Source organism: Myxozyma melibiosi (genome assembly GCF_037950935.1).
Source record: "Myxozyma melibiosi strain Phaff 52-87 chromosome Unknown BZA70scaffold_1, whole genome shotgun sequence".
In the NCBI taxonomy this organism is placed as follows: Eukaryota; Fungi; Ascomycota; class Lipomycetes; order Lipomycetales; family Lipomycetaceae; genus Myxozyma; species Myxozyma melibiosi.
This window is the reverse complement of record NW_027042915.1, coordinates 2114416-2127927: the sequence shown is the minus strand read 5'-3', so window position 1 is coordinate 2127927 and position 13512 is coordinate 2114416. Positions and strand designations below refer to the sequence as shown.

Below are 13512 nucleotides of genomic sequence, written 5' to 3'. Positions count from 1 at the left end.
GGAGGATCTCGCGGTTCTCTCGCGGTTCCTGCGGTCGTGCTGCTCTGACAACCTGCTCTGTTCAATCCTCTCGATGATGATGCCCGAACGCAGACTGCAATCAGTTGTCTGGTCCTCTTGGCCTTGTTCTGCGCCGTCGGCTGCGCTTGCACCCACCGAGCAGGGCCGTGTCGTCACAGACACAGACACAAGACGAGCATGTGCCGAGTGCGGGGCAGCCAGCCAGAACCCCGCATCGAACTCGTTATGAAAATTGGCTATTAAAACTCTAACTGCCTTGCTCTCTGGTTTCCGTCTGGTCTGCGCGCGGCCTCAGCTTCTCTTTGGGCAACGAGATATATACTCAAACGGGGCTCGGCAGCAATCTATCCGATATGACCCCAGTCCTGTTTCGTCCGTTTACTCAGCCTTTTCTGAGTCGGGTCGATAGGGGGGCCTTGTTCTCGCAGTGCCCAAAGTACGGCTTCGATCTGCCTACGCTCAGCCTTGTACGCCTTGTACACCCATTGTGCTTCTTATGAAACTTTATTCGACGCATGACTCACAGATCACTTGTGACTCGCTCACCACCCTCCACCGCCAATCGTCACGGCTTTCACCGTCAGGTACTCTGTGTGTTTAGTTTACAGTCAGCAAAAGTAACGTAAAAATAGAAGGAAAAAAAAGAAAAAACATGGAAAGCTTACCATCCAGTCCATACTTCGACCCTTCCCTGCCAAACCCACTAAACTTAACTCCGCCGAACGGCGCCGCGCAGTCGCTGATAATGCCTGTGTTCACCCCCACCATACCATACTCGAGCTTCTCGGCCACCCGCATTACGCGCGCAATGTTCTTCGTAAATACATAGCTCGCAAGTCCAACGTCGCTCTCGTTCGCCTGCCGCACGACTTCCTCCTCGGTCTCGAACTTGAACACAGCCGCGAGCGGACCAAACGTCTCCTCGCGCGCGACCGCCATCTCGCTCGTGGCTCCCGAGACGATGGTCGGTGCGTAGAAATGCGGGCCGACCTCTGCGCTTGCGCGTTCACCACCGACTTCGACGCGTGCGCCCTTCGCGACCGCGTCCGCGACGTGTCGCTCGACTTTCTCAATCGCGCGAGCGTGGATCAGCGGCCCATGCGTCGTCTGCGCGTCGAAGCCCGAGCCGAGCTTGAAGCCCTTCACGACCTCTGTCAGCTTCTGCACAAACTCGTCGTACACGGACGCGTGCACATACATGCGGTTCGCGCACACGCACGTCTGTCCGCTGCCGCGGAACTTGCACAGCACCGCCGCCGCCACCGCCGCGTCGATATCGACGTCTTCAAACACGATGAACGGCGCGTTCCCACCAAGCTCGAACGACAGCTTCTTGAGACTTGACGCAGACTGCGCCATCAGTAGCTGCCCGACCGCCGTCGAGCCCGTGAACGACAGCTTCCGCAGCCGCACATCCTCACACAACGTCCGGCCTACCTCCGCCAGCGCGCTCTTCGTCGGCACGACATTGATGACCCCCGGCGGAATACCGGCCTCGAGCGCGAGCTTCGCCAGCGCGATTGCCGTCAGCGGCGTCTCCGCATCGGGCTTAATCACAACCGAACACCCAGCTGCCACCGCGGCCGCCGTCTTGCGCGTGATCATCGCCGCCGGGAAATTCCACGGCGTCAGGATCCCAACCACGCCCACGGGCTGCTTGATTGTAATCGCGCGATGGCCCGCGACCGACGGCACCAGCACGTCGCCGTACGCGCGCGGCGCCTCGCCCGCAAACCATGACATGAAGCTGGCGGCGTAGGCGACCTCGCCCTTGGCTTCCGCGAGCGGCTTGCCGTTCTCGAGCGTTATCAGCGCCGCCAGTTCGTCCTGGTTCGCCATCACGAGCGCGTGCCAGCGGTTGAGCATCGCCGCGCGCTCAAAGGCGGTGGTGGTGGTCGAGAACGAGGAAAATGCAGTAGATGCAGCAGAGATCGCGCGGTCGAGTTCGGGTAGGCCCAGGTCTGGGACTTGCGCGACGGGTTGCAGTGTCGCGGGATCAAGGACCTCGAACGTCTTGGACAGCGTCACTTCCTCGCCGCCAATGATGCCGGCTTCCTTGTACAGCGACCCTTTTTTCAGCTATAATAATGCTAATGTAAGCTTGAATGCAGTCGAACACAATTGAACTGAAATCAGCTCACCTTCTCGAGTGCGTCGAGAGTGCGTGTTGCGGCAGAAGACACGCTTCTAATCCCGCTCGTTCCGACCACAGCTCGTCTACCCGCGTTACTGCACCGCGGAACTGAAGCCAACAGTCTCTGCATTGCTGTTATCTAATGACAATGTGTAGAATGTATCGGTGGAAGTACGGGATGTTCTGCAATGGAAGAGCACGCAGAGTAGCGCTGTTACTGCGATCAACGCAGTAAGGCCGAGAGAGATGCCCCAAGATGCAAGATGCCCCGCGCCCCGGGTGACGTAATCGTCAACTAGTTACCTAAAGCAGGAACCAACGCAAAAAAGTCCAACTATTACGATAAACGTACTATTATTCTGTTTATAGCCTTCAAACAACTAAAGACTACTTTCTTCCTTCCCGTAAAGCACTAAACAATCCTCGAACCAATTCTTGCGCGCACTGGCACTTGTGCCTTCCTACTCCGAACCCGTCGTCGTCGTACTTCTTCCCTCCAACTTTCGATCCCGCAAAACTCATAACTTATATATATATATATAGGAAGGAAAAAGGAAAAGGAAATGAAGATAATAAAAAAGAAAAGCGAATACCATTCGGAAACCCAGAACAAAACCCCAGCGAGAAATAAAGGAGAAAGCGCAACACAAAAAGCCGATATAACAATGACGAGAAGAAAAGCTAAAAAGAAATAGAAAATGAAAAGGAATGGACTGAGATATGAAAATGGAGCTCACTAGTCCAATGATGCATCTATCGCAGCATCTTCCATCGTCTCGTCCTCTTCAACTTCATGCTGCTGCTGTGCAAAACCCGGCAGATTCTGAATCCCTACTCCGACTCCCGGCTGCGCGTTGAAATTAAACGTCGGATGATGTAGTTGAGGCATCGCATCCGGTTGGATGATCTCCGCGTCTTGAGGTAGAATATGCTGATGATCAGGGAGCCCGTTCCCGCCGACCAAGAATTGATGATTCTGTCCAGCAACATTCTGCTGAGTCTGCAGCATCTGTTGCAGCTGCAGCAGATGTCCCTCCGGATTGATCGCTCCCTGCGCATCTGGAATTCCAATCGCCGCCATCCGCTGCTGATGCTGCTGCTGCTGCTGCTGCATGCGCAGATACAAACTATGCTGATCGCGCACGACTTGGTTGAGATGCTGTCGAAGCTTGGTCACGCCGGGCCCGCTAAACACGCAAAAGACAGACTGTTGGTGCGAGTTGAATTCCTGTGGCGGCTCGCGGCAGTACTGCGTCAGTTCGGGTCGAAGGAAGGCTGGAATTCCAGTCAGTGATAAGTGCGTTAGCCTCGGGCAGCTGTTCAACAGATCAAATATGGCCTATAAATTATATAAAAGTCAGTAGAGTGCAGATATAATAATAAAATATTTGCAGAAGCACTCACCGGCAGCGTCAAACCAGTGCAATATGAAAGATGCACTCTCTCAAGCGAGTTTTCGAGGCCAACGCTTTTCCGCTGAACAAGACAGTTGATCGCCGCATCCGTAATATTCTGGCACTTTACTAGTCCCACTCGTCGTAGCTTAGGCAACGTAGCCAGATCAGCGACCGCATTGTTTGTCAGAAGCGAGCAGCAGCCAAGATCGATGTAGCGAATACGTGTGCAGTGCTGCACGAGCAAGCTGACGCCCATGTCTGTGATGTTGGCGCAGTGCCCTAGATGCAAGTAATGCAATGATCGTCCGAGACGCACAATCTGGCCGATACTCCGGTCGGTGATGAAGAGGCACTTTGCAAGCACAAGGTTTCGCAACTTTGGAGCAACATCGATGATTCTCTGAACAGCGAGATCGGTGACCGACTCACACGATGTCAGATCCAGAACACGCAGCGCATCTAGCCGCAGCTGGCCATCGAGCGGGAACGCCGCAAACGCAGCATCTGATACCTGGGGGTTGAATCCAAGCTTGAACTCGCGCAGGCTTCCGAGCTCGGTCATCGCCATCGTGATCAACTGGTTTGTGACGTTGGCGCAGCCTTGAATATCGAGCTCCAGCATTTGCCTGCAATGTTGGGCAATCGCCTGCACAGACGCATCGGTGATCAGGTTGCAGTCTACCAACTTGAGCCTCCGCAGTGACGGACATCCCTTTGCAAGTGCAATTACAGACTCGTCAGTGATCTCCTTGCAGCCGACCAAACTGAGGACCTGCAAGCCCTTGCAAGATTTGGCAATCGCAAGCACGGTCGGGTCTCGGAGCAGTTCGACGTTTGTGAGATCGAGGGTGACGAGGTTTGGATTCTGCTCAAAGACCGGCACAAGGGATGCGTCTGAGAGCCGGCGACAGGCCGTAAGAGAGAGCCGCTCGAGCTCGTGGCAGGACTCGCCGATCGAGATCATCATCGGATCCGAGAGGTTGTCGGCGACCTGGGTAAGATTGAGCTTACGCACGTAGCGGCCGTAGGGGAAAAATGCAGTATCGCGCTTTTTGAGTGTTTTGAGGAAACGGACGAGCACGGACGGCGATGAGAGATTGGGCCGGTACCAGAGCAGCTCGACGGCGCAGCGAGCCCAGGCCTTGCATACAAAGAAGACGTTGCGGAGGTAGCGCGGCTCGTCGTAGGATGCAAAGATCTGAAGGACGAGCTCGGTGGGCAGGCGGGCGACGATCGAGTCGGCCTGCGAGAGGTTGTCGAATTCGTTGAGAGAATCTTTTACGTAGTCATCCTCGTCGTCGTTGATGTCTGCGGCCGTGTCGTCGTCTTCGTCGTCCTCGTCCTCGTCGTCGGGCGAGTCTGAGAGCTGGCGAGGGGTTGTGTAGGCTGATGAAGGAGGAGAGGCTGAGCCGAAACGGGTAGCTGGGAATAGAGGCCGTGGCTGGATGCCGTTTGCACTGGCCTGGTTGCTGCTGAATCTGCTCGCGCCCAGCAACGGCTGCTGCTGCTGCTGCTGCTCAGAAGATCCAGACGTAGAAGCCAGCGCCTGATCAAATATACGAGAGACAGCAGAGGGGTTGTTCGCATCCGAGCCCTGCGAGGCCATGGTGGACAAAGGATCAAGCGAACAGAACGCGGGAGAAAGGAACAAAGGGCGACTGGCTGAAATGCAAGAAAAGAAAAAAAGAAAACCGAGCCGGCGTCCGACTTCAGGGAAGAGGACTTGGAGAACTAGCAGCCAGCGACAGACCGGGGCAGGGAAGCGAGAGGAGGAGTGGCGAAGTGACGAGACAAAGGAAACAAGTAAACAAATTGAAGATTGGATCCATGCAGGACGAGGGGAGACGATCGCACTGTGAGTGTAAGTGGTCACGTGTGGTCACGTGGACGCTGGATCCCTTTCTTCGCGCTCGACTGAAGACCTCTACTCGTTCACAGGTGAATCTGAGACTGAGGATGCCGATTGACATTGTGTGGACGATTATCAAGGAGGGCGCGGACTGGGTCGGGCCTCTCAAGTCACTCGCCATCAACTATGGCCCCTACATCGTCATCGCGGCGCTGCTGAAGCGCTTCTTCTCGGGCGCGTCGAATACCTGGGAGCGCGAGATGCACGGCCGAGTGGTGATGATAACAGTGAGTCAATAGAGGAACAGGTTGGAGTTTTCATGGAACAATTCTCTAACAGTATTTGGCGTTTTTCTAGGGCGGCACCTCAGGAATTGGTCAAGCTGTGGCCGAGGATCTCGCCCACAGAGGGGCCCAGCTGATCTTCCTCACGCGCTCACTCTCTGACGCGTTTCTCATTGACTACATCGCCGACCTGCGCGAGCGGTCTAAGAATCAGCTAATCTACGCAGAGGAGGTTGATCTTGCGGACCTCCACTCAATTCGCGTGTTTGCCACAAAATGGCTCGACAACTCGCCTCCGCGACGACTCGACACCCTCGTCTGCTGCGCTGCCGCCTCGCAGCCTCCGTTCAAGCCTCGCCAGTTCACGGCCGACGGCATCGAGCAGCAATGGGGAGTGAACTACCTCGGTCATTACCATCTCATTACCATGCTCTCACCTGCATTTCGCGTCCAGCCGCCTGGCCGCGACGTGCGAATCGTGGTCGCAGGCTGCTCGTCGTACGTACTCGCCGACTTTGACATCGCTGATCCCGGTTTTGAAAAACGCCCGTACCCGTCCTCAAAGCCATGGAGAGTCTACGGATCTTCTAAGCTTGCGCTTCGTATGTTTGCGCGCGAGTTCCAGCGCACGCTCGACGCTTACCAGCGCCCGGACAAGCAGCCCAACAACGCGCGCATATTCATCGCCGACACGGGCCTCTCGCGCACGCCGTCGACGCGCATATATCTCTCGCTTGGTACTCTCTGGGGTTTACTGCTGTATCTGATCATGTGGCCGATATGGTGGATCGTGCTCAAGAGTCCGCAGCAGGGAGCGCAGACAGTTTTGCATGCAATCATGAGTCCGGAGGGAGCCGAGGGCCCTGGCGCGAAGATATATCGCGAGTGCGCGGTGATGACGAAGCCGTCGCCGATGAAAATTGCAAACGACGAGGAGGTTTCGAAGAAGCTCTATGATCAGACAGCTGCGCGTATCCAGGAGCTCGAGAAAGCAGGCGCGATAAGGCGGAAGCTCGAGGCAAAGACCAAAGATAGTTCGGGGGGAAAGAATAAGTCTGCGACTTCGGCTGGAGCTAAAACTACTGCGGCAGACACGTCTACGGGATCAGCGAAGCAGAAAAAGAGGCCGTCGAAGAAAACTTAGGATCCTGATTGTATATAATAGAACCTCCATCATTTTGTCTCCGCGTGTCTTGAAAACCACGTATCATGTCTAGTTGATCGCGTATCATTGCACTCTCCACCTCCTACTATAGCCACACCCAATCCAACTCTTAGCTAAGCACTATGCTACCAAAAGAAAAAGCAGATCTATAGCAATAGAAAAACAGCAGTAGCTAAATGCCATGATATTCTCAACCGACACACCTACAAAGGAGGGCACTGAAGTTACCCGGCCTGGTCGCGCCTCTACGCGCAAAAATATTCTGCGACGTTCAGTTCGCGTCTTCTTCTCTCCTCTCGACCAGAAGCTCACTCTCTGTTTACCCCCAATTTCTCAGATATCGTATCTTATAACACTTATTCAGCAGTCTGAAGGGTTTTCCTGAGAACATACAACCGCAATAAGAAAGAGAACATGTCGGGTCTTACGTTACCTAGCGCGCCAGGCGCTCAGCTGTTCAAGTCTGGATACCAAACCTACCAGAGCGAGGACGGCGCAATCAGCCGGAATATCGATGCCTGCCGCGAGATCGCGTCGATTGTTCGTACCTCGATCGGTCCTTGTGGACGGAACAAGATTGTGATTAATCGTACGTGGCTATGGGTTGTTGAACTTGTGTGAAGAGAGGGCTAACATAGCTTGCGCATCTGCGCGTGGGTATTTTCTAGATCTGCAAAAGGTGTTTTTGACCAGTGATGCGGCCACAATCCTAAGAGAGCTTGAAGTCATTCATCCCGCGGCTAAGCTTATGGTCATGGCCAGTCAGCAGCAGGAATCTGAGGTGCGTCCTTTACTACTTCTGATAATCAGCACTAAGGGGTTGATTCGTGGTTGTGATAGCGGCCGCGCGTACGGCAGTAGAATTGGCATTGACTCTGATTCATTGATTATAGATGGGAGATGCCACAAATCTTGTCATCATCCTGGCTGGCGAGCTTTTGAACCAGGCAGAGAGCTTGATCCGTATCGGACTTCATCCTGCCGATATTATCCAGGGATACGAGCTGGCAGAGAAGTTTGCTCAGACCTCTTTGGATGGTAGGAACAACAATATGTTTTTTTAGATTGGGCAAGAAACTAGTTACTAACGGCTTATACCTGACTAGAACTTGTGGTTGACAAGGTCGGTGATTTACATGACCAGAAGGAGCTATTCAAGGCAATCCGCCCTGCCATCATGTCGAAGCAATACGGCTCTGAGGATTTCCTTGCCGACCTTGTATCCGAGGCCGTGCTCTCTGTTATGCCCAAGAACCCCAAGGCGTTCAACGTCGACAACGTCCGGGTCGTGAAGATCATGGGATCGAGTCTGTCGGCGAGCAGGGTCGTCAAGGGTATGGTCTTCAACCGCGAGCCCGAGGGATCGATCAAGAAGATCACCTCTACTGCCAGAGTTGGTGTGTTCACGTGCCCTATTGATATCAGCCAGACGGAGACCAAAGGAACTGTTTTGCTTCACAATGCAAAGGAGATGCTCAATTTCACAAAGGATGAGGAGGCTCATCTTGAGGCTGTGCGTATAATCTCTCTTTTCAAACACAATCTTGTTCTTCCACTAACATACTCTAGGACATCAAAGCGATTGCCGACAGCGGAGTCCGAGTTCTTGTAGCCGGCGCCGCTATTGGCGAGCTGGCGCTCAACTACCTGAACCGATACGGCATTCTGGCGCTGCGCGTGCCGAGCAAGTTTGACCTGCGCCGACTGTGCCGGGTTGTTGGCGCGACGCCGTTGCCGCGATTTGGCGCGCCGATGCCGGAGGAGATGGGCAAGATTGATGTTGTGGAGACGATTGAGATTGGTGGTGATCGAGTTACTGTTGTCAGACAAGGTGAGTGGATGTGCGTGTGTGTTTTGATATGAGAGTATGGCTAACTTTGAGTAATATAGAGAACGAGATCACGCGTACGTCGACGATTGTGATTCGTGGCGCGACGCAAGGACTTCTAGACGACGTCGAGCGCGCGATCGACGACGGCGTCAACATCATCAAGTCGCTCGCAAAGGACGGCCGCCTGCTTCCGGGCGCGGGCGCGACGGAGATCGAGCTCGTGCAGCGGATTGGCGCGTACGGCGAGAAGACGCCGGGAATTCTGCAGCACGCGATTAAGAAGTACGGCGAGGCGTTTGAGATTGTGCCGAGGATATTGGCGGATAACGCTGGTTTGGACGCGACGGAGTTGCTTGGTCGGTTATACGTCGCGCACGGCAGCAGCAGCAGCAGCAGTAGTAGTAAGAAGGAAGGTGAAGAGGTGTCGGGTGTGTCTGTCGGCGTTGATATGGACGAGAACGACGCGAGCGGTGTGCTTGACGCGGCCGCGAACGGGATCTACGACGCGCTGGCGGCGAAGAGCTGGGCGCTCAAGCTGGCGACTGATACTGTCAACACGATCTTGTCTGTCGATCAGATTGTGATGGCGAAGCGCGCCGGTGGACCGGTGATGCCGAAGACGCAGATGCCAGGAAACTGGGATGCGGATGACGACTAAGCTGCGATGGTGCGTTTGAGTGTGTGTTTCTCTGTATATGTAGTTCAGAATGTTTTACTGTTGTTGTAAATAAAACAAGAATGTACGTCTTTCCTATAGTTGATGATATTACCGTAGAGGTAAAAGAACTGATGAATATGAACTGTATTAAAAACCAAAAGAATGAAACGATAAAAGAGAATGAAATGAGAGATCGATTAATGCTATGCCTTTCCTATAAATCGCAACGAACCATAACAGATAACTAGAACGGCGGTACAGCCACAACAAAAGAAGAAGTAGTGGATGAGTAGAAGATGGAAGATAACTGCATCTCTAGCAAGTCATCGTCCACCACCACTCAGTCAAAAGAAGTAGAAAATAAAGGTTCTGGCTGCGTTGCCATAGTCCTGTTGTAACGCGTTATGAAATAGCCGGGCCCGGATCGATATGGTTATATGGTTTTTTTATATATTGGGGAGTAATAGGATGGGTTGGGCAGGAGTGATAAGAGGAGCGCTTAGTGGTGGTGGCCGTCCTCGGCCGCCTCGTGGGCAGGGCCGACGTACTCGAGTCTGTAGACACAACCGCACTCGACGCATCGCGCAGGCCTGCGGATGGTAGCGCTCATCCACCTGGAGAGAGATATGGATTAGCAAAAGAGGAAGAGATAGATGGAAGGAAGGGGGTATGAACGCACTCAATCTCGTGGGTGTCGGCGGGGATACCGGTGCAGCCAATGTACTTCTGCTTGACGGGGACCTGGATGACGACGGGGTCGAAGATGGTGCCCTTTCTGTCGGAGGGGAGGGTGACTTGGTCGAAGAGATCGATACCGGCCATGTCGGCGAGCAACTCGAGACGTTCTATGGAAAAGATGATGCGATTAGCATGCTTTGATCTCCAGGATTGCGCGCGTGTCTGTTTAGCTGTGGATTGAGGAATTGAGGAGGGGTTTTGTTTTGTTGTGTATTCTGCTGATTTCCTCCTCCTCCTCTATCCTGCATCGTCACAGCACGCAGCGCAGCACACAGCACACGGGACGACGTACCAAGACCGGTGGCCTGCTCCAAGTTGGTAGGAACCTTTCCCTTCGTGGCACCGGGACCGAAGAGATCCATCTCGGATTCGACCTCGTCGATGCTCATGCTGACGGCGGGGGCGGGGGGCTCGGCAGCGGCGTGATCGTCGGCCTCGACGGCGGTCGCAGCTGGGTCGGAGACCTTGGTGTTGGCGCGAACGGCCGAGCGCGAGAACGAGCGGGCGGCGAGCGGGGCGGCGCGGGCGGCGAGGGGACGGGCGGCCGCGAGACGGGCGACGGAGAGGAGCTGTCGGGAAATCATGGCGAAGAGGGATTCGGGGCGGAGAGTGGAGAGGTTTCTGTTGTTTGCGGGTGAAAAACGAGGAAGAAGGCGGCGGCGGAAGGAGCGCCGGTGGTCTGCCTTTTCTCCTCGAAACCGGCTCCTGGCCAATCAAGCCCGACGCTTTGTCTATTCAGTCACGTGTTTAGATGAACCGCAACCGGTGGTTCTGAACGGCTGAAACCGGAACCGGACGCGTCGGTGCGGCGCATCTCTCGACCTCGACTCAGATGATCTCTTCACGACTGCTTCCTCTATCTGCCCTGCACACTCTCTCTCCTCAATGGCTCCGAAACGGAAAGCAAAGCCCGCGCAGGAGCCGATCAAGTACGCTTCAGTTACTGCTCAGCAGGCCCTGCTCACCCTCCTCCAGCGCACCTTCTCGGCCGCCTTCTCCGACCCCGCGACCCTCTCCGCTGCAATCCAGGCCGTCAAAGCCCATCTGTACGCGCGCGACTACCTCGCCGCCTTTGACTCGCCAGACTACCTTCTCGCCTACGTCGTGCGCTGGTCTTCTTCTCGTGCACTCGCGTACCTGCACGTCTTTGGCGACCTCTGTCCGCAGATCCCGCTCCTGCTCTCCTCGGCCGCAAAGCCCAAGAAGCGCGTGCTCTGCGTCGGCGGCGGCGCAGGCGGCGAGGTTCTTGCGCTCGCGGCGCTGGCGAACGATCTTGGTGCGAGGGGGGTCGATATTCTTGCGGTTGATATCGCGGACTGGGAGGACGTGTTCACGCGCCTGCGCGACGGCATCGCGCGACAGCTGGGATGGCTGGCGGAGGAGGATAGCAAGCCGCCGGTGGATCTCAATTTTCTGCAGTTTGATATCCTTGATGTGCCATGTCAGATCCTAGACGGCGACCAATCTCAAAAGATCTCGCTCGAGTCTTTGTCTTCATCTTCATCTTCTCCTATCACCGCAACCGCAACCGCTCCTGATGCTCTTCCTCCTTCGTCTTCCTCTGCACCTCCCGCACCTCCCGCACCTCCCCCCACCGACAAACTCGACGTCTCCAAATTCGACCTCATCACAGTCCTCTTCACCGCAAACGAACTCTTCGTCGAGTCCAAACCCCGCACAATCTCCTTCCTCCGCCATCTCTGCGACCGATGCAAACCCGGCACCATCCTCCTCATCCTCGAATCCGCCGGTTCTTATTCCCACATCTCGATTGGCTCGAAAACATTTCCTGTCCAATTCCTGCTCGATCATACTCTCGTCGATCCATCTCCTTCTCCCTCCTCTTCCTCTTCCTCTTCTTCTTCTGCTCCCTCTGATCGCTGGGAAAAGTTGATTGAGGATGATTCTGTCTGGTTCAGGCTCGACGAGAAACAGCTGCGATATCCTCTCCAGCTAGAAAACATGCGCTTCTTCATTCGTCTCTACAAGAAGCTTTGATTTTGTTCTTGTCTTCTTTTTAAAAGTTCTTTTTGTTTCATGTGGGTATACATTTGGTTCGGTGTTTCTTCTTCTACTTAATATTACTTCTTTCTCATTCTACTACTCAATCATAAAGGTCATTGATGTATTAAATATACAAAACTTTTATTCGATTTTTTTGTATTATTTCCTTTTGATTATCCCTTATGCGCTTACTCGTCATCATCCTCATCCTCATCGTCGGAAACAACGACGTTGAAGTATCGGAGCTCGTAAACACCCTTCGAGACGGAAACAACACGGAGCCCTATATAGTTCATTGTCAGCATCCCTTCACTCAATCTCACTCTCGCAATTCAGCAACACTTACAGTCGCGGACGTTGGTCTTCTTCAGGTACTTCTTGGTCAGGTACTTGAGGTATCTGCCAGAGAACTCGGTGTGCGCAACAACAGCGACCTTGGAGTCACCCTCCTTCTCGACCGAGATGAGGTCACCGAGGTTACCGGTGCGGCCGTCGACCTTGATCTTGTTGTTCAAGAAAGTGACGAATCCCTCCTTGTCGAAGATAGTGGCGGCGTTCGAGAAGTCGACGACGTACTATTCACCCTGTTAGAACCACCCCCTTCTCTCTCAAACATCAAACACCAAATCACAAATACATACCTTCGAGGCGGTCTTGGAAGCCTTCTTGGATGATTTCTAAAAAAGACACAAAGAAGATCTCAGCCTACTGGACTTACAACAACCAAGTCTCTCACAACAAAAGCACATCGCCACGTCGACAAAAGGAAACAAAACATTATAGATCCTCAAAAAACTAAACACCAGACAAATGTTCTCTCCTCTTCTCGTCCAATCTTTTCAGATGACTATCTGCCAGCAAAGCGCATTTCTTCTTGGTTTGTCTTTTTCGGAATACATAACATTCGTTTTCCTCTCGCTCCTCCACGGCGAGGTGGTTTCTTCGTTGCTAGACCGTCATCTCAGAATAAAAAGGAAACCTACAGCAGGAGCCATTGCGTGTGTGTGTCGTGATAATTGTCGGGGGTGGTGACGATTTCTGGTGGAAGCAACAGAACAAAATCAGAGCGCTGCCTTTGTCCACTCCTCGGCCTCCCGCCAGACGCGCCCGCGGTCTGTTGTTAGCACCGTCGCCGGGCTGCGGCTCATCCAGAAAAGCAGTCACGCAACTAGCCTCCAACCCTACACTTACTTTATCACGTGCAATTACTAATCAGCAAATCATTAGGGCTCCGGCTCGGGCAGTGCAGTACCGCGAGCCTAAACGCAGACGACGCCGCAGCAGCGCGCCGGCGCCGCACTAAGCAGAAAGCTGGAATCTTCGGCGCGGATCCAAAACATCTTCTTTATTGATAATCTTCTGCTCCTCCTCGATAACTTATAACACAGAATACAAAGTAGAAATAGTGAGTGTTGTGTATAGTTCAACACT

At 53.9% G+C, this 13512-nt stretch overlaps 7 protein-coding genes across 7 annotated transcripts; 3 read left to right on the top strand and 4 right to left on the bottom strand.

Annotated features, from left to right (window-relative positions):
* Positions 1 to 465: 465 nt before the first annotated feature.
* On the bottom strand, positions 466 to 2505 carry BZA70DRAFT_272422 (succinate-semialdehyde dehydrogenase). Its single transcript, XM_064911645.1, has 3 exons — positions 2163 to 2505; positions 687 to 2100; positions 466 to 610 (listed from the first exon to the last, which is right to left on the bottom strand). Exons 1-3 carry the CDS (start codon positions 2283 to 2285, stop codon positions 564 to 566), a joined length of 1584 nt encoding a protein of 527 aa, XP_064770914.1. The 5' UTR covers positions 2286 to 2505; the 3' UTR covers positions 466 to 563.
* A 386-nt stretch (positions 2506 to 2891) lies between these two features.
* BZA70DRAFT_233904 (uncharacterized protein) lies at positions 2892 to 5158 on the bottom strand (the record flags this gene model as incomplete). The annotated part of the gene is made up of 2 exons (XM_064910278.1): positions 2892 to 3494; positions 3560 to 5158. 2 exons carry the CDS (start codon positions 5156 to 5158, stop codon positions 2892 to 2894), a joined length of 2202 nt encoding a protein of 733 aa, XP_064770913.1.
* A 350-nt stretch (positions 5159 to 5508) lies between these two features.
* On the top strand, positions 5509 to 6829 carry BZA70DRAFT_298390 (uncharacterized protein; the record flags this gene model as incomplete). Its single annotated transcript, XM_064914605.1, has 3 exons — positions 5509 to 5688; positions 5759 to 6719; positions 6777 to 6829. The coding sequence occupies 3 exons, from the start codon at positions 5509 to 5511 to the stop codon at positions 6827 to 6829; spliced, it is 1194 nt and encodes a 397-aa protein (XP_064770912.1).
* A 313-nt stretch (positions 6830 to 7142) lies between these two features.
* BZA70DRAFT_28605 (t-complex protein-like protein 1) lies at positions 7143 to 9446 on the top strand. Its single transcript, XM_064913823.1, has 6 exons — positions 7143 to 7439; positions 7519 to 7631; positions 7744 to 7888; positions 7957 to 8363; positions 8420 to 8681; positions 8741 to 9446. Exons 1-6 carry the CDS (start codon positions 7265 to 7267, stop codon positions 9337 to 9339), a joined length of 1701 nt encoding a protein of 566 aa, XP_064770911.1. The 5' UTR covers positions 7143 to 7264; the 3' UTR covers positions 9340 to 9446.
* A 1-nt stretch (position 9447) lies between these two features.
* On the bottom strand, positions 9448 to 10846 carry BZA70DRAFT_28560 (cytochrome c oxidase polypeptide IV). Its single transcript, XM_064913763.1, has 3 exons — positions 10370 to 10846; positions 10019 to 10184; positions 9448 to 9953 (listed from the first exon to the last, which is right to left on the bottom strand). The coding sequence occupies exons 1-3, from the start codon at positions 10659 to 10661 to the stop codon at positions 9839 to 9841; spliced, it is 573 nt and encodes a 190-aa protein (XP_064770910.1). The 5' UTR covers positions 10662 to 10846; the 3' UTR covers positions 9448 to 9838.
* Positions 10796 to 12175, top strand: BZA70DRAFT_272413 (uncharacterized protein). The gene has a single exon (XM_064911644.1). The coding sequence runs from the start codon at positions 10963 to 10965 to the stop codon at positions 12073 to 12075; it is 1113 nt and encodes a 370-aa protein (XP_064770909.1). The 5' UTR covers positions 10796 to 10962; the 3' UTR covers positions 12076 to 12175.
* BZA70DRAFT_272411 (ribosomal protein L22e) lies at positions 12176 to 13173 on the bottom strand. The gene is made up of 4 exons (XM_064911643.1): positions 13065 to 13173; positions 12723 to 12758; positions 12428 to 12656; positions 12176 to 12364 (listed from the first exon to the last, which is right to left on the bottom strand). Exons 1-4 carry the CDS (start codon positions 13074 to 13076, stop codon positions 12270 to 12272), a joined length of 372 nt encoding a protein of 123 aa, XP_064770908.1. The 5' UTR covers positions 13077 to 13173; the 3' UTR covers positions 12176 to 12269.
* Between the last annotated feature and the right edge of the window lie 339 nt (positions 13174 to 13512).